Source organism: Nymphaea colorata, chromosome 1, assembly GCF_008831285.2.
Source record: "Nymphaea colorata isolate Beijing-Zhang1983 chromosome 1, ASM883128v2, whole genome shotgun sequence".
Taxonomy (NCBI): domain Eukaryota; kingdom Viridiplantae; phylum Streptophyta; class Magnoliopsida; order Nymphaeales; family Nymphaeaceae; genus Nymphaea; species Nymphaea colorata.
This window is the reverse complement of record NC_045138.2, coordinates 1488335-1514191: the sequence shown is the minus strand read 5'-3', so window position 1 is coordinate 1514191 and position 25857 is coordinate 1488335. Positions and strand designations below refer to the sequence as shown.

Sequence of the window (25857 nt, the reverse complement as noted above, 5' to 3'; positions counted from 1 at the left end):
AAGAACAGACCACTCACTTTCCAGCACACTTTGAATATTCATGTTAACAAAATTGAAGATCTCCCAAAACACACTTTTTTTTTATGTAGCATCCGGTCTTAAATTTGAGACAATCAAATACAACTTAAGTTCATCAAGTGTTAGATGAACGACATCTAAAGCATATGAGACAGATAGACGGTCGAGAGGATATGAGGGACTAAGGAATCATTTTAAGGAAAATTACTTTGATTCATCTAATTCCATATGATAAAATCGTTGTGCATCAAACAGGACCTAAAGGAATTATATGTCCATAATTTGTATCTTAAATCCACCAATTGCTAAGAGTGACAATAACCAAATGAAAAGAATTAGAGATGTCTTAGCTTTCTGATTGGCAGGCTTATGAGAGCTTGGTTGTCAATTCGATTTTCATGGGTGATAGATACTCTTTTCTCTGTAACTGATGTACCTGATGGCAGTACCACATTCTCATTGACACTTGTATCATGGGTTCACCCAAGTCTCAAAACAGCGAGAGAGTGCTTCGACCTTCTTCGGGTGAGCCGAAAACATGAATCAAAAGCACTAATACAAGAAAGAGCAAACCAAGAAAATTCTTTTGTCATTGGGATCAGGCACACCTTTTTCTAATGATTTTGCAACAAGATCTTGTCATTTTCCGTGGTGCCGGACCCAGTGTTGGGTTTATGCAATGCCTTAGCTGTCTAAAATTGAAGTGCTTGTGTTCATAATTTTAATTGATGAACTCTTTTGACTTTTTCAATTTGGAGGCCTTTAAAGTATCTCGTCTTCAATATTTAAAGAAACACCGGCTTTGTTTGTATTGCATCAACTTACCATCGAAATCCTGGATTCTTGGTCCCACTTGGAATAAAGAAAAGTAATGAATGAAAACACATAAAAAATTAACCTCTTTCCTCCCTTTAAAATTTTAATAAAAAATAATTGGTTCTATTATATATATATATTTTGTTAGATGTGCCACTAAAAATAAGAACAACATGAATAAACAACTCTTTAACTCATCACAGCCCCAGTTTGCCTTGGTGATGAATACAATAACAAACTATAAAAATTGAGATAGATTCATAAAACACCGTAATAATATAACACTGTTTACTATGTTATGGTATTATATGAATCTGCCTCTAGCTTCCTCTGTCAAACGATCCATTGAAATGTTTGGCAACATTAGCACTAAATAACAAATCAATTTCAAGTTTTGAGATAGGTTCATGAAACATTGTATTATTATTTTTGTTGTCAAATGCCCACATTGAATTACTTGGCCGAGGCCGAATCCATTGAGTTGCTTGGTAAGATACGAGTAAAATGCGAGTAAAGAAGAAAAAGTCCCCACATGAAAAGGAAAGAGAGAGAGAGAGAAGGTTGTAATAAGTTGTTCCTTTCAAATCAGAATCAAAGTGAATGGGCCAAACACTTGGTTCACTTTAGAAAAAGAAAGAATTCCTATTCATTTTATCGAAAACTCTAAAAGGGTTGTTTCCGAAGCAAGAAGTTTGAAAAGAAGGAACACACATTTCAAGGTTTTTCTTGGATCTACAGCCACAAGACTGAGTCGTTACTTAGCTTTTCAACAAACCGTACACGTGGGATGTTTCCAAGCCAGGGATCTAAGACCCAAAGCCCATGAAGATCTAGATCTGATGTCCACATATCTTAGATCTGAAGAGCTTCTATTCTCTTTCTCTCCATCCAAATTAGTTTTATCAGCTTATTTTCTTACTTTTTCTTTTTCATGCACCATTGCATGCATATCACTCTCTCTCTCTATATATATATATAAACTCATATTATGTTATTTTTTTAATTTTTAATTTCAAAATATGTATTTTGAAAAATCTTTGATAAACCAATAAATGTTTAATATTGTATGAGCCGGATCCACTAAAACCACTTCAGTTTGGTAGGATGAAAAACTCATGGTCACCCAAAATCACCTCGTTTGTAGAAAAAAAAAGTTGACATAAAGATCGTTATTGACAACAATGGTAGTGCTCCACTAGGGTCGGCCTTTGTCTCTCACTGGCAGCTGGAAAGGTTGAAAAAGAGCCAGATTCGGTTTAAGGGTTTTGTCATTTTCTTTTTTTGTTTTTTTTTTAATATTCAACCCCAGCCTGACCTCTACTGTATTTAGCTGCCTCCCAATGACTTTTACTGTCTCTATCTGTCTCAATAAATATAAGATGATAGAAGTTGATCTTGTACAATTCTACACTACTTAAAAAAAAAAAAATCTTTTTTGATAATCTATGAACAGGTCAGGTGGCAGGAGAATCTCTCTCTCTCTCTCTCTCTCTCTCTCTCTCTCTATATATATATATATATATATATATATATATATATATATATATATATATATATATATATATATATAAAAGTTGATAAAAAATTTAAGGAGAAAAATGAGATAGGATATTTTAGTCATCTAACATTAATTAACAGTTTTTCTTCTTATCTAAGCTTTTCATCTTAAAAAGATGAACGACCAAGATGATTCATTATAAGTCATGTATCTAAGGATCATTTACCTACTAATTTCTCATACATGTAAGTTGGTCACTTGGGCAAGAGACAAAAGCCAGACCCATTAAAATTAATTATTAAAATATTTTTCTACAATCTAACCTTATGGATACAATCTTAAGACGGTTTGATGATAAACATATATTAAGGTAGTAATTTTTTACTTTAATATTATTTTTAATAATTAAAAAATAAACGCTCTTCTAACATCAAAATCGTGGTTGAAGAAAAGATCATTTTTTTAATAAAAATAACTTGAGGTAAAACATAATTTTTAAATTAATGTTTATCAACACATTAAAAGGTTCACATTTTGTTTATGGTACTTTTTAATACCAATTTAAGAAATCTGGTTTTTATCCTTTACTCAAGTGGTCGCCTCTGGTTCTTACCAGACGTCCCCCCTAAATGAGCAATTAAACATCTCATGTATGATAAATTGAAAGGTAAGCTTCTAGCAGCCTTGAGGGGTTTGGCGCATTAGGTCAGGTCAGTGACTGGTAAACACGAGCCCGAGTTCAGTCAGCTCGAACTCGGCTTGACTAATGAAACCTTGAGCTTGACTCGAGCTCGAGAATAGCTCGACTAAAGCAGCTCGAGCTTGACTTGATTAAGGCTCGACAAGGTCGTTTGAATAGAATTGATATTCATCTTTACATGTTGAGCTCGAGCTCGACTTGATTAAGGTTCGACAAACTTGTAAACTCGTTTGAATATATTGACTTGATTAAGGTTCGACAAACTCAATTAAGGCTTGAGCTCGACTCGGCAATTACGTGTTGAGCTCGAACTCAACTCGATTATTTGAACAAATTGACTCATGAACTTGAGTTCTACTCGTTAAGTAAATGACTCGGCTCAAATTCATTCACTCCAACTCATGCACGAGCAGAGCTTTAATGAGTCGAGTTCACCCCTACTGGTAGGCGGCCAATTGCTCATTTCTATTCCAAGGGTGATTGCTAGTACGGACACATGCTATGCACCTAGAAGTGTGGGAGTAATGTTGGAGTTCTACATAGCTAGGCGAATTGAATTAAGTTCTCAACTCATCAGGGTAATTTTCTCAAATATTTTTCTAAAAAAGAAAGATAATCTTTTAGTGGACAACTTTTTTTTGGTTGCCATGAAATGTCTGGAAGTGCATAATTGCAGCACAGCTCAAATGGAGGAGGACCAGTTTTTGATGCATGGTCCTCAAAAGGAGTAAGAAATCAACCTTTTGTTGATTTAATGATTATGAATGGGCACTGGTATACATACAGCCAAGATCATTACATTCTTGCTTCTTTTCTAGGTCTTCTTCCTTTGTCATATTATACTTTTCTTAGTCAGAGAGTCAATGGGAATCTTTCTCTCTCTCTCTCTCTCTTCTGGATAAGATTGAATGAGCCAAGAAAGTTAAACTATTAGTTAATATTTACATATAGAAAAACTGGAAATCTGGATGGATCTGTAATTTTTTTAACATGGACAGCAATTCAAACAGTCATTTATGAAAAAAAAAAATTTGCAACTGTAGTACTTTAATAGTCAATTGCATGTCTTCGATATTATTCTTTGTCTGTAGATTACAATCTTATTGTTTTAGGCAGTACTTGTTGTTTTTTGAGTTAATGAAAAATTTGCTGATAACCCTTTATTTAACTTTTCATTAAAAGTATTTTCGTTTTAAGAAAATTGCATAAAATGGTAGTTTTTAAATTTACGAATATAAGATAAACGAAAAAAAAATCTTATTTTTTTTTATTGAAGATGACTAGTGGATGTGCATTCTTGAATGTCTAGAATGGAGTTCAACTTTTTTTTTTTTTTTTTTTTGCTGCGAGCCGTTATCCTCTATTTCTTACGGATAAGATTGGTCAATTTTTTGGCCTGAAAAGAAACAAAAAAAGGGAGCAAATACCTTTTATCCCTTGGGAGTTGCACAAACACACATTACTAGCTGATCTCGCACCAATTTTGAAAAGAAAAAAAGTAGAAATTGTAATTTTGATCCACAAAAATGAACAAAGATCTTAACCCCACCTTTGAAAAAAAAACTGAAAATGAATATTTTATGAGTTTTTCCATTTTTAAATTCTTTTTTGTCATTTCATGTTGAAAAAAATGTCCAAAATGAAAAAAAACAAGTTGGGTGGATTGAATTGGGGCTTTGCTTGAAAATGTGGATATGATGAAATTTATGTTTTTCCATAATTTGGAGATCCAATAGTTGTTTAGACACTGAAAAGTTGAAGATGAAGCTCTCCGTTTCAAACAAGGCGAATTTTTTTTTCGGAAAAATTTCTCCCTTTTACAAGTTAGTAGTTCAAAATTTTGAGAAAGAAAAACACTCCGGAACGAAAGTACGGACTATGTTTCTTTTGTGAAATATTCTTCTGAAAACATTTTTCATGCCACCAAATATCCCTTATTTATAGGGATGTCAATATGTCCTATTTGGATTGAACACCTGATTGAACCATTCCCAAAAAATTGGATATGATAAAAAAAATTAATATCCAATTAAGTAATCAGATCGGATTTAGATTTGAATAAATATTCTATATCGAATGACCCTACATTTTGAAAATAGACTAGATTAGATTCAAAATTCTGATTCAGATTCATATATGAATGTAAAAATTAAATTCAAATCAGATTCAGATTGTGAAATCAAATTTCGCATTCAGATATGTCTTCTCTTTGTTTATATTCAAATTCAAATCCAAATCCAAATCCAAACATGTGAATATACAAAAAGAAAAAGAAAAAAAAAAAGGAAACATATATGGTTAAGAGTATAACCTATTTGAATCAGGTTCAATTGACTCTCAAAAGCCCTTCACATGGCTCTAATAGGGTTTTTTATTTTTGTCGGCTCACCCTTATCACTTTTTCAATTGTGATTGTCATAATTTTTGCTTTGGGATTTCTCCATCCCCTGGACACAATCTGATATTCGACTGGAATCGACATCTAAGTAGTTGGATACAGTAAGAAATTTCTCATCTGATTAAGTAATCAACCGGACTCGAATATTGTATACATAAACTTTTAAACTGAACCCAATTAGTTCTTCAAATGCAAAAAAATATTGAAAAACGCATAATCTTCATGGCAGCCAGAAGTTCAGACTTCAGAGCATTAACATGCATTGGTTGAACATGAAGCCACTCCTCATTACTGAACACTGCGAAAGAATGGCTACCCATCTACAGAATACAGCATAAACTTATTCTTTTGGTGTACGTACGTGATTTGGTTCCTAGATTCCTAAGGGGTTGTTTAGCAATGGAAACAGTAAGAAACTGTTTCATAAATCTGCCCCCAACTATTTACTGTTTCCTTTGCCAAAGGACCCCTAGTGTGTGACTAAAATTGAAGGTCGTGCTCCTATTTCATTGTAGCCTAGAGCAGCAGTGCTTATACATTTCTCCTGCCGACGAGATACCGGAATATTAACTACTCATGGGCAAGTCCAGGAATGGGCACATACGTTTACTGCTGAGCTCTCTGACCAGTAAAGGTGAAACAATTCTTGCAGAAGATTAATCAAAACGGGCTTTGGTACACAGCATCAGAATCAAAATTGAGTTTCTATTCATGGTTAAGCAAAGAATAGGCTTGGCGAAATTCAAGTCTAAGATAGCGCAGCTCCATGAGATCCCTGTCAATTTTGGGATACAGTATAATGCTCACCTTCAGTTAGAACAGTACTTTAGTACTTCATCTATTTTAATGGCTTCCCGTCTTTTCAACTCCGTACTTTAGTTAGGAGAATGAAATGGTCTCAAACTGGATTCTTATTTATTAATTTTGCGCCCTTCTCTTGAAGTTAAACATGCCAATTTTTCAAATGGGAAGTAATCATTCACAGAAAAGTGACAAATTTAAATGGCTGTCACTGTAATCATGTGCAAAATTTTGCATATATTAACATCTAGTGAAACCGAACACCAATCAATTAGTGAAATTAAATTCATTACTGAATAGCCCCCATCAGAGGAAATCAGTTATCTTTTTCTGGTATAACACCTGATCATTGGGATCAGTCGCATCTATAAGAGGCGAAAGAGAATTATTCATGCGAACCTGGCGACTACTACCATCTTTACCGTGATTTACTTGGAGTGACTGCGTGATCGCTCCTAGTACTGCATATCTTCACCACGGTTTCCGGCATCACTAAATGTTCCAAAAAGGGGTGGCCTCTCACTGCCTGCATAAGAACAAATTTATACACCATATAATTACCTTCAAAGAGTTCATGATAATAACTCACAGAAACACACACTAGTGAAACCATGGATTGAAGTATGGTTACAGGGATGTCATTAGATCAATATCAGCCAAAACGCTACCATTCAGGTTTCTCATCTCCTGACGCTACCATGGATTGAAGTATGGTTTCAAAGAGGCACTGACAACGAAATCTCCTGCTTCTCATCTCCAACAAGTATGTTCGGAACCAAATGGATGGTCTGCTATTTGGACAATGAGTCTAATATTGTATTAATATTTGATAGCTCCTCGCTCATGATTAAACAAAATAATTTGCACATTATGAATTGGAATTTGCAAAGTCAAAGAAGCTAAAAACATATGCCTTACCATTCAACAGTCAGAATGCAGTCTGACAAGCCGTAGGGTCTCAAAAGGTATTGTTAGCCGCCACTCCTTCTGCTTTTTGCTTAATGACCTACCCTTCCCCAACTTCTCTCTATTTTTCCTTACATTTGCCATGCGCCAAGTACAAGCTCTTGCTTCATAGTCAACAGAATCAAGGTTGAATACACCATCCTGCTCTATTGCTGAGCTGGTTCCAGATGCCTCAGTCACATATCTGACGTACATTGGCCTTTCCTTGAACCGATCCAACTCTTCTGGAACCCTGACCAGCCTCTCAACACCCGGTGAGGATACCTGAAGATTAATCGCTATTCCAGTAAAAATTTACATGTAACTACTAGATTCTATCTACATCTGCCTCTAGGAACAAGAAGAAAAAGGATAGCTTAGCAACCATAAAGAACATGCTTTCATTGCACTGACATGGACAGTATAAAACTATACAGAAAAATTGCCCAATGTTCCTTGTACGTTTACTTTTCTTTTTTCAGAAGATGAGGAAAACCACCAAAAAGAAATTATGCAAGACCATAAGAATCCAGAACATGGTCAAAGTAGTTCAGCCTAACACAGTGCAATGAAAACCAAAATAACTGGTAAATAAAGTACCTCTAGAAATATATTTTCTGGAACACCTCCAGTACGCTCAGCATCATCAAGCCGTGCTCTATAGGCAGTTGAAAAAGCTTCGATGTCATCCATACTAGGAGAACCAGACCTAGATTAAGGAGTGAATGAAATCAGCAAAATCTTCCAGTTTCTCTACAGAAGTTCTGAAGACCTCCATGATAAAAATGGGATACTGGCTTGCATATGAGAAAGCTCCACAAGATGTATCTTGGCTTGGATAAAGTGGGAAATAGAGAAAAGGGCAAGTTATGGTTGTATACTATTTCTTTAAAAAAATCAAACAATTGCTTCTTCTATTTGTTTGCATGTACTAGTAAACATAGAAATTGATGGAAACTCCTATATGACTATATCATTCTTAACATGAATGCAAATGCTAACTGCAATTGTTTCAAAAATTAATGCATTTTCAGGTTCTGATATATCAGGAAGACGGGTTATCTATTTGTTATCATAGAGAGATCAATTCACACTTTGGCAACACAATTAACCCAGCCAGGCCCATGAATCAGATATCCTGGAAGTGTTAAAAAGAATCCAGGATACAATGAGTTAAAGAAAAAAAAAAAATTCCAGTGATACAATCATCTAAAGATTTTTCCTACTTAATCAGTCCCCCGTGCTTAGCTGATTGGAGTTATACTAGTTATTAACCCAAATATTTCACCGGAAGGAACTCATCAAGTATTAACTCCTTTAGACGATTGTTCCCTACAAAACTACATCCTTAAAGAAACAAACCACCAAAATTTGATGAAATTTCTACCACTGCAAAAATGTTACAGGAGGATCCACTTGCTTTTCAATACAATTGCTAGGTGGAAGTAAGACAACTGGAAAGGAAATGAAAATGAGATGCCTTCAACAAGTAAAGAATATGAGAGAAAAGACATTGAACAGATGATGAGATATATAGAAGGAACAGATGATGAGAAGGATACTTACTTATTACTGAGTCTCTCAATCCTAACTTGAATTAAGAAGTTGGGAGATGTCTTAAAAGCATATATTTGCAGCTCCCCATCGAATGAACTCACAACCTCTTTTGCAATAGACAGCGCTTCCTTTTCCCACTGTGCATCACCATGAACGATCCCACCACCTCCAACTCCATCCCCCACCTTAAAAGCGAAGAAAGTTCTTGAAGTTTCATCAAAGACTAAAGTTATCTATATTTGCAAAAGGAATAAAGATTAAATAGCTTACAGATGGTTCAGGTTCTTCCTCAAAGTCAAAAGCATCATCATCTTCCAAAAAAATCTCTACATCAAAGGGGCATCTTGGGTCATGTCGTGATAGTACTAATATTACCCGCCATGTATTGAAGAAAGCAGAACAGTCCAAGTAACTAATAAAATCCCTTTCAAATTGGGTTTTAACTTTTTAAGATTGACATGCAGCAAATTATCATACTGTACAAAACAAAAGGGAATGCTACACAAATATTCCGCCTGATACTGCAAGATACATGACCAAAGTGCATAAGAACATCTACACAATTATTACAAAATTTATCACAGAGAATGCCTGCACTAGCATGTAGCATGTCCCAGTAAACTTCATCAGTTCACGAAAAGCTTATCAACATGTGAACATGGAGGGCTTCCTCCATCACTGTTGTACTGCTGATATTGATTGGAGTGACGGACCAACTTTTTCACTACCTGCCCGAACTTCAACCTGTTTATCTTAGAGGGCATATCTCCATCATGACTTCCATATCAATCTCACATTTTTACAACTTTCACAAATAGACCATCTTTTCCCAAAATCCTATACTTCTGCAGATGCTTTACAATTCCTACCTTTCTAGTTGGCTTTACTTCCTTAGATGGTGGTTCTCAATGTATTCTCCCATTTATCATTTCCCTTTGCTTTCCAGCGTCGGCTTCTTCATTAACCGGTACTTTGACCATTATCCGATAAGTTAAGACAACTCCCTGACTTGGACCCTTCTGATACGACCCTTCTGATACATGTTAAGGTACAATTTGCAAGATTAGCTGCCAGTACACAAGGATGCTACTCCCTCATAATAGAAGCATAATCTAATAACCAATTCCAGAAGAGGACCCATCGTGAAAGATCATGTTCACGACCACAAGTTACCAGTCCAAGGTTCTCCAAGTTCATACTTTTCCTGACCTACAGCAGAACCATGATATTGCTGCTACTCACTTATCAAGATTGCATTTGAAGGCCAAGGTGGGCAGCATTCATAAGAAAGTCACGCACGGAAATTTACCAAGCTACTAGTTAAAGTACCAACTTCAACATTTCCGATATTATCGAATTGACATCAAGAGTTCAAGGAAGAGGGGTCGCAGCAAACCAAAGTTCTTGCAGCTGAGCCAGGGACCAATGACCAGTAATACCTTCTAAGACCGCAACAAATACAAAACCTAGCTTCTAATGTACAACTCCATGAACGAATTGGTCAGATGCCGTTTAGCAAGACTGAATCAATAGTAATGAATTTTATTTGCAATATTAGTAGACCAACAACGGGAAAAATAGGCGCACACCCACCAATTATAAACAAAAGCTCCAAGAACAATGAGCTTTCCACTATCCAGCTCCTCCTCCATCTCTTCCTCTAGTTCTTCATAAACCAAAAACGGAAAAAATGGGTTCACACCCACCAATTATAAACAAAAGCTCCAAGAACAATGAGCTTACCACTATCGAGCTCCTCCTCCACCTCCTCCTCTATTTCTTCATATTCATCTTCTACCACAGTGGGTTGTTCGGGTTGGCTGGTCTTTTTCTTGGCACATAGAGAAAATCTATTGGAAGAAAAGGCCAAAAATGGAGATGGGTTCTCCTGAATTGGAAGGAAGAGGGGGTTCTTGCAGGCCACAAGCTTGGGAACTGTGAAGGAAGTGAAGATGGGAGAAGCCATAAGAGCACCCATCGACTCCATTGAGAGAGAGAGAGAGAGAGAGAGAGAGAGAGAGAGAGACAGAGAGAGACTTGGGATATTCGCCGTGGGGGAGAGACACTGCTACCGTGAGAAATGGAACTATTCGACCGTTCCCGTCGCTGGGCAAAGATCCGACTGTTTCGTCTCGTGATCTTTCTCGTTTCTTCGAATCGGATTTCTGACTGTGTCGCGCCGGACCCCCACTGGGTTCGGGTGACTTCCACCCCACACAGAATTTCCTTTCGGACAAGGAAAAATGAAGACTAATACCACTACCAGACTACCAGTGGATGATTCAATATATTGTTTTTATCGTTGAACTTGCAACTTTTAAAAGATATGAGAGCTCAACTTGATCTTTACACACAGAAAGTATTATTTTTTATGATCAAAAGGAGAAGTGTTAGGAGTGTGGCCATGAATCAGCATCTATGCATTTTCATAAGAGATGAGAGAGCGGCTTATCTGTCATGGAAACCTATCTCCAACGTTTTAAATGAAAATAATATTCTAAAATTAATACTTTTTATTGTGCAAAACTCCCTACTAAAATTATGTTAATACATGAAAGTGTTGTTGGAATATATATAAAAAATATTAGTAAAATATAACTGGTCTCTTAAATCTTCATTTGCCATCATCCTTCCTTTTATCTCTCCTTTTTTTTTCTTTTCATCACCAGCAAATGTTGGCCTCACATAGAGAGCAATCACTAAGTGCTGCTATTGTTTTGGTAATCCGAACAGTAACAAACTATTTTATAAAACTACTCTAAAGATAATTGGTGTAGATTCATGAAATACCTATGTTACAATATTTATGAATTTGTTCCATTCTTTAGGAAGAAGTCATGGAATAATTTGTTACTGTTCTCATTGTCAAACGATTTTTAAGGTAAAGTATTTGTTGTGCCTATTATGTAATATTGACTTCCTCAAATCTTCTAGTAATTTTTACAGGCGCCAAATTAATATTTTTATAAATGTCAAACATTAAATTTTCCTTTTTTAAAAACTCAGGAGCGCTATGGTATCTGCCACACCCTTTGGCTCTCCTTGCTTATTTGCCTTTCATCATCTCATAGAAAATTACTATGTTACAATATTTTCACAAAATATCTGCCCCCCACACCCCACCCCTCAGATTTCGAGGAGAAAAAGTAACTTACACTTGTAATCTTGAAAACTTTTAATTTGGCCCTTGTTGAATTTTTGAAAAATATTATTTGACCCTTGTATAAATTTAAAAAATCCTATTCACCACTCCCAAATAAAAAGATTGAAGCGGCGGAGGGAGGGAGGGAGTGGTTGCCTAGGCCATGGCCCCACCCCAGCTAATTGAAAAAAAAAATATTATATTAAAAAAATTAAAAAATTTTATTTGTATAATGTATTTTTTATATTCGAGTTTAGTTCGGCTCCACCCCAATAAGTTTATGAGACGGTTTAGCTCCCCTTGTTCCGCTCCTGTCTGACTCCACCATTGGATGTAGACCATCTTCATGATATCATGCAGGCTTAAAGCTACGAGCTAGAGGCAGCTTTTTCCATGTAAAGGATAGACATAAGCGTAGGAAATGATGTAGAGAAGCCTCTAGAAATAAAATTAAAGGCATTTAGATCTCCTTTGCACATGCATGTGCCAAAAGGAACAAAGAAAATGTTGCCCTGACAATAAGACAACCCATAATACCCATGGATTCTTTCAAAAGAGTCGAGAGATGCATCTCAATAAATTTGGAAAAGAGAAAAAAAAAAAAACTTAATCTTACACTTGTTACATATTAGCTTTGATGAGGAGAGAGTTGGCACAATGGTCTGGGTAAGGGGGGCAGGGGTTGGTAGGGGTGAACAATGAGTCCAGCTCGACTTGTGAACGAGTTCGAACAGAGTCATTTACCTAACGAGTCGCTTGAGTTCATGAGTCGACTCGTTCAAATAATCGAGTTGAGTTCGAACTCAACACGTAACTGCCGCGTCGAGCTTGAGCGTCAATGAAGTTTGTCGAGCCTTAATCAAGTCGATATATTCAAACAAGTTAATGAGTTTGTCGAGCTTTAATCGAGTCGAGCTCGAGCTCAACACGTAACGATGAATATCAATTTTATTCAGAAGAGTTTGTCGAGCTCGAGCTTGAGCTCAACACGTAACGATGAATATCAATTCTATTCAAACTAGTTTGTTGAGCCTTAATTGAGTTGAGCTCGAGTTCAAGCTCAATACGTAACTGTCGAGTCGAGCTCGAGCTACTTCTGTCATGCAATTCTCGAGCTCGAGGTTTCACTAGTCAAGCCGAGCTCGAGCTGACTGAACTCGGGCTCAACTCGACTCGTGTTCACCCCTAAAGGTTGGTAGGCTATCCATTTTTGTTTCAAATTATTAAAGCATCAACTTTCTTGTGTTGCAAAAAGAGGTTACCGACACACAAGTTGAAGTGTGGAGGGTAACATGAATACTCCTCCTACTCACCCAAAGCACATAAAGCAGTGGTTTAGTCATGTATATCAATATTAATGCAAAGGCATGGATGGGCATAGGGTAGCTAGTTGAGCAAACATACAACAAAATATTGCTGTAGCCATATGCGATGGGCCGCGGTGGGCGCGCCGTGGCATCAAGTTGACGATGCACAAGTGCCATCTGATAGTAATAGTAGAGATATTTATGAACATTTTATGAACAAGAAAAGGCATGACAGGAGAGAGAGAGAGAGAGAGAGAGAGAGAGAGAGAGAGAGAGAGAGAGAGAGAGAGAGGAACTAATAGTTCAAAGAAGAACCTAGAACCAAAACGTAATCAAATTATGTGAATGGCCATGACATGACAAGATTGAAAAGCAGGAAGCTCGTACATTAGAAAGAAAAAAAAAGGCGCTCAGAGATTGCAGCAGTCTTGTCTCAGAACGTTGTAAAGCCTTACAATGAGCTGGGATTCAATCAAATCATCCTTGCAGCCAACTATAGGACAAAAACACTATAAGTGCTCTTATTGAATCACTCATTTTGCAGCTAACTATACAGCTAACTATAGACAAAAACTCTCTCTCTCTCTCTCTCTCTCTCTCTCTCTCTCTATATATATATATATATATATATATATATATATATATCAGCTTTAGTTCAAATTAACTTCAAACAACTCTATCTGCCTCCATTACATGAAAATTTAAATTCAAATGGATGAAGTTTTCAATTAACATCCCACCACAAGTAAATGCATCGAAAAGCTCCTGCAAATTTTAATTTGATTCTTGTCTCTTCTTTTGTTTACATGAACATTAACTGAGGTGAAGCCTGTCACAAAACAAGAAGAACCAGATTCAAATGCAGAAAACAAAGGAAAAGAAGCACCTTGATCGTTAGTTCCAATCAAGTATCATGATCAGTAGTCATGCCACAGAAGACTACATCAGCCATTTACAGTACAGATTTACGGGAGAAAACAGGCAAGGAGATCACACCAGAAAATTCTGCAGCACAATCTCCAATGGACCTCCGGCAAGAAAAAGGAAGCATCTACAGCAGGGCAATCCTCAATCACTACGAGAAGGACAGAGTTTCATGAGAAGGATTGCATCATAGTTTCAAAATTTTGATAAATGTTCAAATATCATTTTTCAAAATTTATATGAGACAAGAGAAATTTTTTAACTAAAAGGCCACAGAATCGAAAACTTGGTCTGTGACTGTATTATACGCTCATAGCAAACAAGGCGATGTAAGAAATACGAGAACTTAAGAAATAACAAGAAGAGTAGGGAAGAACACTACCGAAGGTGTACGCCATGGTTCTTATCCAACTGAAACGCAGTTTTCCTGCAGTTTTTTTCTTTCAGGGCCTCCAAAGAAATGGAAAAGGAGCTCAGATTGAAAGATCCGCCATTTCCGAGCCATCGGATTGCTGATAGGTCTAGGGGGAAAAAAAAGAGAGAGAAAGGAGGAGGTAGAGATTTTGAGGAGGTCGAAACCCCCCATTTTCAAACACTTATCAATTAAAGTGTTGCGCATTTACCGTTTGCAATTGAAAAGAATAGTATTCATAGCACTATAAAAAAAACGTGTCTTATTGAAAAAAAATGCATATAATATGCCAAAACACACTCAACTGTATAACACTCTTTTTATTCTCGTTTTTTTTTAAAAGGTAAAAAAAAAATTACTAATAAAACACATATTATACACGTTTTTTGAGTTTGTTTCATATTTTTTATGATTTTTATTTTTTTATAATTTTTAAGGTTTATTAAATTTTTTAAAAATTTATCAAGATTTTCTCATTTTATTTCCGAGATATACAACTTTGATGTATTATACCCATCTTTTTTCTTGTAAGATATACAACTTTGATGTATTATACCCATCTTTTTTCTTGTAGTATAATGCCCATATATGTTTTTTTTTATGACAATGGTTCTTAGGAATTGAACTGACTACCGGGTTTTCACCGACTCACGAGTCAGACCATAGATAGATGGATAAAAAAAAAGAGCAACTGTATAAGTTTAATAATGCAAGTCGCATCATGCATTGTCAAAAGAAAAGGTTTGGACTAAAGGGCACGCATGCTTTCAGGGGTAGCCAACGCGCCAAGGGGTCATTGCAGTGCCTTTCTTTGTCTTTGGGGGTTTAAACTCACTACACAAAAACTTGTTATTATAAATACAATCAATGTCAATTACTTTTCAAAAGGCACTAACACCCAAGTTTTCCAAATGGATCTGACATTTGCATGATTCTGGGGCGGAGCCCAGAGCTCGAATGGGCCTTGGCCCCACTTCATTTTTTTTTAATTTACATTTAAATTTTAAAAAATTTAACTTGTTTTATATAAAAATTTTGAAAAATGATATTTCGACTCTAATCAAAATTTAAAAACTTTAATTTGACTCATGTCATTGAAAAAACCCTTGACCCTTAAGACAAGAGAAAACACGAAGAATGAATCTAAACTCTGATACAAATGAGAAAAAAACAAACCCTTAAGATAAGAGAAAACAAAAAGAATGAATCTAAACCTTGATCGATACAACCCTTGATTCTAAAGACAAGAGAAAGCACTATGGGACCCCGAAGGCAAGAGAAAGCAAGAATAGTGAGTATGAAGAGACCATGAGAAGGGAGACAGGGTTCACCCTTTTGCACCATATGATTTTTTTTTTTGTTATTTATTCTTTTAATGTGTTGGACATGAAGATTTGCTCGTGGAATCTTGGAGGACTTAATAGTCCCAATAAAAGATTGGTGCTTACTACTTAATTGAATTAAATCCAAAGAACTGGATAATATCTTTGGTACTTGCGAGACAAAAAATAAAAAAAAAATTAAAGTATTGGCCTCATTAGAAGCACATTTATTTGGCGTGGAGCAATTTTTTGCTGCAGATAAATGATGCGATTTGCTAGTTTAATATTTTGTATTGTGGAAACAAGAAATTACGTGTTGATCCACTGCACATTGGTAGACTTATCTCCGGTCTGTCTCCAAGACGTATAATTGTTGCTGGCAGCTTCATCCAATATTATATTTCTTTATTATATATATATATATATATATATATATATAATTGTTGCTAGCGGCTTTTTCCAACATTATTCTTCTTTTATATATATATAAAGAGAGAGAGAGCCCGACTCTATTGTTTATACAAAATGGGGTGAGGGTATGTAGGCCTGAGCATCCGGCCGGCCCGGCCTGATAAGAGTCGGGCTCAGTCTGGTATATATATATATATATATATATATATATATATAATTGTTGCTAGGAGCTTTTTCCAACATTATTCTTCTTTTATATATATATATAAAGAGAGAGAAAGAAAGAGCTCGATTAAAAAATATTTTTTATTTTAATCAAACTTAACCGGACTGAGCCCGACTCTTATCAGGCCGGGCCGGCCCGATGCTCAGGCCTACATACCCTCACCCCATTTTGTATAAACAGTAGAGGAAAGACAACAAATCCAAATGATTATATAAGTAGTTGAAAACAATGACTTTAGATAATGAATCTTACTCAACTATCTATTATGATAGGCAGTTGAGAAAAAAATGACATGCTTTTTTTTTTAATGGAGATTTGGTGTTTCTTGGTGTCTATTAACTTAAAAACCTTATATATCTATATATTAAAATAAACAATTGAAAGAAAAATAACATGTTTTTTTTTAATCGAGATTTGGTGTCTTCTGGTGTGTATATATATATATATAGAGGAGGGTTGGTTTTGACTCTACGAAAGGGTCAAAAAGCGCGCTCACCGGATAAGGATATGGACGCAGAGTGGGAACAGAGTGATGGAAGGGGGAAAAGGCGATTTCGTGAAGGCGTCTCCGTTTAGGAAAACAAACAGCAGAGCCCACAGGACGCAAGAGCATACGTGGATTTTAAACTTATCCGCAAGGCGTGATGAGTGACACGTCACATCCTCATCCCTTCCGCGGCCGCCTGGCCGTTCGCCGCACTATATATCGACGCCAAATCCCCTTCGTTTTACCTTCACAACCCGTGAATCGATCTCACTCTCAGAAGTTTTTCAATTGTTTCTGTTGTTGAAAGGAAGAAGAAGAAGAAGGATGTTGGCCATCTTCCGTCAGGAGTATGCTCACCCGCCGGAGGAACTGAACAGCCCGGCCTCCAAGGACCGCCGGCCGAAGCAGCCGGACCAGATAGTGGCGGAGTTCCTCTCCTCCGACCCGCACAATGCCTTCACCATGTACGGCGACGGCGCCGTCCTTGCCTACATCCGGTCATCGTCGAGGCTGCCTTACAGCAGGTGCCGGAAACCACATCTGATCTGACATCCCTCCTCGTTTTCCTGGCAAATCGTCGCTGCCCAATAGTGCTTTCCTCGGTTTATGTTTATTCGTGTGGCATGGCATCTCTCTCAGTTTCTTTTCCTCGGCCCTATGCAGGTTGTTCTGCGGACTGGACGATGTGTACTGCGTGTTTCTGGGGACTCTGGACAACTTGAGCGCCCTTATAAGGCAGTACGGACTGTCCAAGAACACGGACGAGGCGCTGCTGGTGATCGAAGCGTACCGCACATTGAGGGACCGCGGGCCTTATCCGGCGGACCAGGTGGTGAAGGACCTCGTCGGCCACTTCGCCTTCGTCATCTTCGACCGCAAGTCCGGCACCGTCTTCGCCGCCCTGGTAAGCCCCCTGGTAAAACTTGGGTCATGATCATAAACAAGAAAGAAAAGAAGAAAAGAGCCATGATTTCTTTCGTTGGGATTGTAAGAATGCTTCGAATCGAGATTTTCCGGTGGATATGGATTAAGGGAGCCGATCGATTAAAATGGTGTTTGGGTTTTGCTATTTGCAGGGTTCGGATGGTGTAGTGCAGCTCTACTGGGGCATCGCTGCAGATGGTTCTGTGGTGATATCGGACAACGTCGACGTCGTGAGGAGAAGCTGCGGCAAATCCTTCGCTCCTTTTCCTGCTGGTATCATCTCTATCTCTCTCTCTCTCTTACTATCTCGGTGCCATCTCCGTGCCTGGTCAGTTGCAGAAAGCCCATACCAGCACGTCTCGCACTGTTCTTCTGTTGAGAGTTAATGGCGTGTTGAGAGTTGAGAGTTTGGTTGAGTCGTACTATTGTTTGGTTTGAGGAGGAGGTTGTTGGTTTCTTGTCTCTCTTTCTCTCTAGAAGATCAAGATCTAGAAATGAGATCAAGATCTAGAAATGAGATCAAAGATCAAGTTCTACAAAAGAGACTAAAGGGTTAGGGTTAACAAAAGATTAGGTTCTACAATACAGATGAAACTAATGGGTTAGGACGTGATGAAAGGCATGACCTTTCTACCTTGCAAATGTTGGCCTTGTTCTATACCTGTTGGTGATAAGGGTATTTTGGTCATTCAAAAAGATAGATATTTGAAGTATTTTTAATATATTATTTTTACCATGATAAGGTAGATCTTTCTTTCTACAAACAAATGACAGATCAAAAGGAAAATGTTTTATCTAATGCATCAAAGTTATGGAGAGATCAAATTCTACAAATATTGACACTAATTAATGTGTTCATAAGTCATGCGTTTCATGGGTAGGCGCCTTTGTACCTTGCAAATGTCAAGCGTTTGTAAAGAGTGTTTTGGTCATTCAAAAAGATAGATATTTGAAGTATTTTTAATACATTCTTTTTACCATGATAAGGTAGATCTTTCTTTTGACAGACAAATGACAGATCAAAAGATAAATGTTTTATCATCAAATTCTAGGAATGAGACCTAATGGATCAAAGTTATCAAGAGATCAAGTTCTACAAATGAGAATTACCTAAAATTGACAGTAATTAATGGGTTCATAAGTCATGCGTTTGATGGGTATTTTGGTCACCTTTTTGTAACGGGTATTTTGGTCATTTACAACAAATAGATATTTCATACACTTCTATCAACTCTTTTCCCTTTTTTTGGCCTTGTTTGCTTCTTTTGGCAGACCAAAGACCTTTTAATTTTGTCAGTTCACGTGTTTGAGGGGCCCAAAGATATATAACCCTCTTCAGCTTTCTTTTGCTTTTTATATATATATATATATATATATATATATATATATATATATATATATATATATATATATATAGTAGGTCTCTTTATGTATATATATCTACCCTCTTCAGCTTTCTTTTGCTTTAGCCAAAACTCAACATTACATCCACTCTCTCTCTCTCTCTTATATGTATATATATATATATATAATTAGAAGTTAATTATGTGGGTCTCTTTATATATATATATATATATATATATATATATATATATATATATATATATATATATATATATATATATATATAGAAGTAGGATATATAGAAATTGAATGTAAAGTTGTGGGTGTCGATGAGTTGGCTTTGGTTTGTGTTTAGGCTGCATGTTCCACAGCGGGACCGGCGGATTGCAGAGCTTCGAGCACCCAATGAACAAGCTGAAAGCCATGCCGAGGGTTGACAGCGAAGGCGTCCTGTGCGGCGCCAACTTCAAGGTCGACACCTACACCAAGGTCAATAGCATGCCTCGTGTCGGCAGCTCCGCCAATTGGGCTCCATTGTCCCAGTGACGCAGCTGAAGCTGTCTTCAATTTCTTCCTGCAAGAAAAGATCAGAGCCGTTTAATAAAAAGGAGAAGGAAAGAAGAAAAAAAAAAAAGAATGTGCTGTCCTCCGGTGTATATAGGAGCTTAATTTGGTTGAATGAATGAAGAAGATGTGTTTCCCTTTGTAAATTTTTCGCAGTTTTGTTCTTTCGAGCGTTCGAAGACGGAATCGTAACGTGGAAGGCATTTAAAAAATGCGTCCTGTAATGGCGGAATAGTGCCAGCATCGACAGTCGAAGTTAATGCTGAACCGATAAACCTGGTCGCATCTGAAATGTCATCGTGGGACCCGGTTCAGATGTGCCGGAAATGTCGCCGGCAAACAGGTTTTGGCCATTTCCGGCGGCGTCCGCCAGCTTTTTCTTGTTTTCTGGTGGGCGCTGCCGTCTGCAGTGAGAGGGGATGATGGCGTGGAGGGCTCACACTGAATCTCTTTTTCCAAAGAAATAGTTACAAAAGGACCCTTTAACTTTCGGAACAATAGCAGAAACGGGCCCGATTTTCCTATTATTTCGTCTTAACTGCCGATTGTTTAGGTGTTGACAATCATTGCGTGTAAAACTACCGGCATCTGAAAAATTTCACACCTGCTTGAGACAGTAATTAAATTTTTTAGAGTTAGAAATTAATTTTTTAATGAGGGAGTAGAAATATTATTTTTTAAACTTTTTATATAAAATAAGTTTCTTTTTTAATCCCCCAACTAAAACTTATCTTATTTACTATCTGCAACTTACCTAGGTAAAAAAAAAATCTAATTAAACTTACTCCAAGGTAAATTCTAGAACTTACGGTCACCGTATTCCTAAATTCTATAAACTCTAACCTAAAATGTAAGGGAGTCAACAAGTTCAAATGTAGACTCAAAATGTTAAACTAGTAGAGTTTGAATTGTAAGAACTCGACTCAAATATAATAAAAAAACAGTCTATCCTTGTAGTGTAACAACTAAACGAGTTTTAAAAAAAACGAACATGCTATCATAAATAAGTTGAGTTTGAGCTCGACCTTGTATTGCCGACAAGTCAAGCTCGAACTGGTCCAACTCGAGTTAGTTCAAGACATTTTCTTATGGTAAAATGAGAGGGATCGAGTTTTGTACACCACCCCATGTAACGAGCGTATGTCTGACTTCTTTTAATATACACATTCACTTTGATGCCCAAACATTGCATATGCATGTGCTAAGAATAAAATAACAAATAAGTACAAAATAACAAAAGATTTATAAGATAATAATAAACAGACAAATGTATAAGACAACACTAAACATAATTATAAAGCAATATTTATGAGATAACAAAAGATTTATAAGATAACAAACCAATGTTTGAATTAGCGCTAAACATAAATATGAGATAACCCTAAACATAAACGAGAGATCACGTTTATGAGATAATAAAATATTTATGAAATAATAGATAACGTTATAAGCGAAAAAAAATAAAAACGTTTTTTTACTTCTTAAAGAGATATATTGATCACGACGATATGTATACAGAGATTGATAAATTTAATTTTACTTTTATCAAATTTTCAATTTTTTTTTGTTTCTTTTTTTGTATTAATCATAAACATTTCTTATTATTATTAAATAACACATGAAATTACATACATAAAAACGACATATATAACCAACCAGCTTCTTATTTGAAGAAGAAGTGCTTCGATCGATGGGAGATCATTGAAGGCAGCATGCATTTAAAAATGCGTCATTTACAAGGCGGGGTACTGCCACGGTTATGAGCATTAACAGTAGTTTATTTTAATGCTGCACCGATATATTTGATCGCACCAACAACTTCTAGTTTGAAATTTGACATTCAAACAGCTGTCCCCCCTTTTCCGGTGGCTTCCGCACAGCTTTTACTAATTTCTTGGTCGGCGTTGCATGCACGTCACGGTGCACTCAACAACAAGTATGCATCGGAAATAGGGGCATTTTTAAATTTTTTATAAAATAGAAAACATTTTAGACTTTTTTTACAATCTTTTTTTCAAAACTCTTATAAAAAGATTTAATTTGTATTTTAATAAAAGCATTTTGGTCATTTTGTATCTTTATCTATGTCACCTGAATTGGTTCATCTCAAAAAATTTAGGTGCGACAGTATAACAAGAGTATTTTTATTATTATTATTATTATTTTATATATATAACAAAATAAACATATTATTATTATTATTTTATATATATAACAAAATAAACATGTATACATTATTATTATTATAATTTAGTTATTAATGTATATAACAACATATATTATATAAATAATTTATTAATATGTCATTTTACCTAAGTTGGAGAGTCGAAGTTACGCTGGTGCGGCAGTCCAAGGGCGTCCAATGAGGCCTTATTCCAAAGAAAATTCTAATTAATGCACATTTCTATAAGCACTAAAAAAAAAATCGTGCACAGTTATGCACGTAATCAGTTCCCAAGGTAATGACCTGAAAGGCATCCGAGGAGGCCTTTTTCTAAAGGAAAATTTACAGAAGCGGGCTTGACTTTTAGAGCAATAACAAAGAGAGACTATATCTTTCGTCTTTTCATTTTAGTTCCTCTAGAAATGCCATTGGATTGAATTTGAGTCCAATGGTCGAATTGCTTTGCAAAAGTCTGATATTTAGAAAAATTAACATCTGATTCGATTTAGATTTAAGAAATGACTTAGAATCCAGTTTTGATTCAGTTCTAAATAAATATACGGTCAGATAATAAGGAACAATTTTGCAACCGGTTAAAGTTTCCTAAATCAAACAGTAAAAGACGGTCCTTAACATATCATAACTTTTGAAGTCAGACTTTGATCATGTTGCGATTCTTAAAGACAGGTTGAAATTGGAGTCAGATTGTGAATGTAGAAACATGATTCGAATATGGCAAAAAAAAAAAATCTTCATTATCATTCCAATCAGAAATTGAATGTAAATATGTGAACAAAGTTGGATTCAGATATGATTTAATCTTTTTCCTTAGGATTCCAATCAGAATTTGAATCTAAACATTAGATAAATCAAATATGTTAAAGATTACATCTTATTTAAATCTGATCCCTTAAGACTAGTTTGATGGTTTGAAATTTTATTTAAGAATGAAACTTTTAAAATCATAATTCCTCCTCAAACTAAAATGCAATCAAAATTCCAGTTTCAGATTCTTAATTAAAAGACAAAATACTCCATTCGTTTAATAATTCTAATTTATTTAAAAATAACCAGTTTGATTCTAAAATTCCATGACTCTAGATATGTCAAACGCTTCCTTCATGGCATCCTTAATGAGATGAAGAGAATTCTAGTCACAATTTATAAAGTGTGAGGTTTCAATTGGACAACATTGTTGATGCAAAGGAACAGGTAGGGATGTCAATATATCAGATTTAAATCGAATATCTAACCGAATCGATCCGAAAAACCAGATACTGAAAAAAAAATATCCGATTAAGAAATCTGATCGGATTCAGATTTAATAAATAGCATTCGATCGGATTCGGATTCAGATATACATAATTATCCGACCGGATTTAGATAAGATTCATTTTTAGACAAATATCATGTATCTAATGCTATTAAATTTTGAAAATTGGCAAAGCCCCGTTCAAAATTTCGATTTGGATATAAATATAAAAATCGGATTCAGATCAGATTCAAATTGTAAATCAAATTTCGGATTCTGATATGACTTTTCTTTATTCGAATTCGAATTCGAATCCGAATATGTGAATATCCGAAAAAATGGATATAATTAAGGATATATATGATCCAAATCTGACCCGTTGACATCCCTAGGAACATGTTATCTCGATTCTGCAGGCTTAATTGCTTCATATGATGCAGAGCCTGATATACCAAGCCGAATGAATTGTCTTTCTCAATCCAAAATTTTGTTATTGGATTTCGTACCTAGGACTCCATAAAAAAAATTCATCATATATGTTAACTTCACATTGTTATGTCTCTAAAACTTTATACAAGTGCTCCATGGATGAAAAATCTTGGCCTCGCCACTACTGTGGTGCTGAAAGCTTGAATGGTTCTTTTCTTTATACGCGCATAAACTCATACAAGATTCTCAAATTCAAAGATATACACAGTGTTATTTGATGTGTATGCATCACGCACGAGAAGCTTCAGCGTCGCCGTGACTGTGCTCCTCTGTTCTGGTTGCTCACTCAACAATAGGAGGTGAAGCTTCTTGAGACTTGTTGAGTTCATCTAATTTTGCATATGCAGACTTATGCTTAGTAGCTGAGCTATTTGTTGGTTAGGGTGGACCACTGCCCACAGCAGCTCATTAAGAATCACATTATAATGTCTCAACATTACGTGTTGTGATTCTGAAAGTTATCTGCAGCACCTACACCAAATTTGTGTCACCAATGCAAGTGTCACGGGCTGACAACTTCGGTCCGTGCGGCGCGGCAAGAACTTGATTGCCGCAAGCCTTCAAATTGTTGAACGGGGCGTAAAGGTAGTTTGAGAAAACAAGTGTATAAAGAATGCTTGTGAATAAAGAAATCTCGCAATGTATTCGCTTGAAAAATTAGTACTATCACTAATGACTAAATTTTCTAATTGCCTCGTAGGAATTTTAACTTGCTCGTAGAATATATTGTTTAGAACAGGTGGATTTGGGAATTATTCTCCGTTAGTTCTTTACTTGCATGTTATTTTCATAGTTGTTTTTCACTTTTGACATAAATTTATCGTTTTTGTCATGAACCTCGCTTACTCATCAATCGCTATGCTACGCATCGCATCACATGCTTTGTGTGTCACATCACATCAATGCACTTCTTAACAACAATGGGTATGCACAAAACGTGACTCAACTAGAATCTTGAACTATATATTAGATATATATGTGATTGTCCATTTTCTGAAAGTGTTCGTTTCTTTAGGGTACAACGCATGATTGTATTGGAGTTCAGTCAGATCGAGTTAGGCTCGACTAATGAAACTTTGAGTGTCACTCGGCTCGAGAATAGCTCGGCAAAAATAACTCGAGCTCGACTCAGCAGTTACGCGTTGAGGTCGAGTTCGACTCAATTAAGGCTCGACAAACTCGTTTGAATATAATTGATATTCATCGTTACATGTTGAGTTCGAGTTCAACTAGATTAAAGCTCGACAAACTCATAAACTCGTTTAAATATATCAACTTGATTAAGGCTCGACAAACTCGATTAAGGCTCGAGCTCAACTCAGCAGTTATGTGTTGAGCTCGAACTCAACTTGATTATTTAAACAAGTTGACTCATGAACTCGAGTTTGACTCGTTAAGCAAATGACTCAGCTCGAACTTGTTCACGAGTCGAGCTTTAACAACTCATTGTTCACCCTTCCTGGGGGTGCCACCCCCGCCATGTTTTAACTACTACTTAAAGAATGCGATAAGAGAGAGAGAGAGAGAGAGAAAGAGAGTAATTCCTCAAAATGAAATTAAAATTCAACCAACGTGAAAATCGATTCTTTTAGATGAACTTAAAAGCATACAAATAAAGAAAAAAATTATAATCCTTGCAATGAACATTTTGGTAGCAGTGTTGTACAATCTCAAAGCCTAACAGTTAAATGAAAGAACTCAAAACTGGAGCATGTCTTTGTTGTTTCTCCAAATCTTTGGTGGCCTTTTGTAAAATATTCCTTTTTCAAATCATCATAAAATGTTAGACAAATTAAATGAGTACACAAATCTCGAGCCGTGGGAAGGGAGGAAAGTCTCGGCCTTATGAAAGTAGGTTAAAAATAACTTCAATTTAAAGCTAAGAGAATTAATGTAAGAGGGAGAGAGAGTGTTACTGGTCGACTCCTTCTCCTTCGAACCGTGCGGCGCAACAAACTCTCGTCAGTAAGCCGCAAGCCTTCGCTTTTGTTCAAGTGATCTCGAAGGCTTGCGACTTACTGGCGAGAGTTTGCCGCGCCGCACGGTCCAAAGAAGTCGGCCCGTGACAAAGAGAGAGGCTAGGGTTAGGTGTCACTTAAATAATCTTGCTCTCAGAAGGAGTTCCCCTATGAAAGACCCACAATGCCACTCTAGTT

General features: G+C 36.2%; 2 protein-coding genes across 3 annotated transcripts; one reads left to right on the top strand and one right to left on the bottom strand.

The window, feature by feature from the left end:
• Window positions 1-6501: 6501 nt before the first annotated feature.
• On the bottom strand, window positions 6502-10943 carry LOC116249839 (uncharacterized). 2 transcript variants are annotated; one of them, XR_004171267.2, is made up of 7 exons: window positions 10477-10943; window positions 9004-9059; window positions 8743-8918; window positions 7777-7885; window positions 7150-7461; window positions 6900-7019; window positions 6502-6757 (listed from the first exon to the last, which is right to left on the bottom strand). XR_004171267.2 is itself a non-coding variant. In XM_031623139.2 (6 exons), exons 1-5 carry the CDS (start codon window positions 10718-10720, stop codon window positions 7153-7155), a joined length of 894 nt encoding a protein of 297 aa, XP_031478999.1. In that variant the 5' UTR covers window positions 10721-10941; the 3' UTR covers window positions 6502-6757; window positions 7150-7152. The 2 variants fall into 2 exon arrangements, 1 of the variants encoding a protein (XP_031478999.1); XM_031623139.2 differs by lacking the exon at window positions 6900-7019 and having other exon boundaries at window positions 10477-10941.
• Window positions 10944-17191: 6248 nt separating this feature from the next.
• On the top strand, window positions 17192-19942 carry LOC116247633 (stem-specific protein TSJT1). Its single transcript, XM_031619893.2, has 4 exons — window positions 17192-17488; window positions 17628-17868; window positions 18041-18161; window positions 19588-19942. Exons 1-4 carry the CDS (start codon window positions 17289-17291, stop codon window positions 19776-19778), a joined length of 753 nt encoding a protein of 250 aa, XP_031475753.1. The 5' UTR covers window positions 17192-17288; the 3' UTR covers window positions 19779-19942.
• Window positions 19943-25857: the final 5915 nt, after the last annotated feature.

Coding starts and splice junctions, on each gene's coding strand:
- LOC116249839 (XM_031623139.2), bottom strand. CDS start 10,720: ATGGAGTCGATGGGTGCTCTTATGGCTTCTCCCATCTTCACTTCCTTC. Junction 9,060..10,476: donor GGAGGAGGAGCTCGATAGTG/GTAAGCTCATTG, acceptor CCTTTGATGTAG/AGATTTTTTTGGAAGATGAT. Junction 7,462..7,776: donor CAGAAAATATATTTCTAGAG/GTACTTTATTTA, acceptor ATTAATCTTCAG/GTATCCTCACCGGGTGTTGA.
- LOC116247633 (XM_031619893.2), top strand. CDS start 17,289: ATGTTGGCCATCTTCCGTCAGGAGTATGCTCACCCGCCGGAGGAACTG. Junction 17,869..18,040: donor GCACCGTCTTCGCCGCCCTG/GTAAGCCCCCTG, acceptor TGCTATTTGCAG/GGTTCGGATGGTGTAGTGCA. Junction 18,162..19,587: donor CTTCGCTCCTTTTCCTGCTG/GTATCATCTCTA, acceptor GTTTGTGTTTAG/GCTGCATGTTCCACAGCGGG.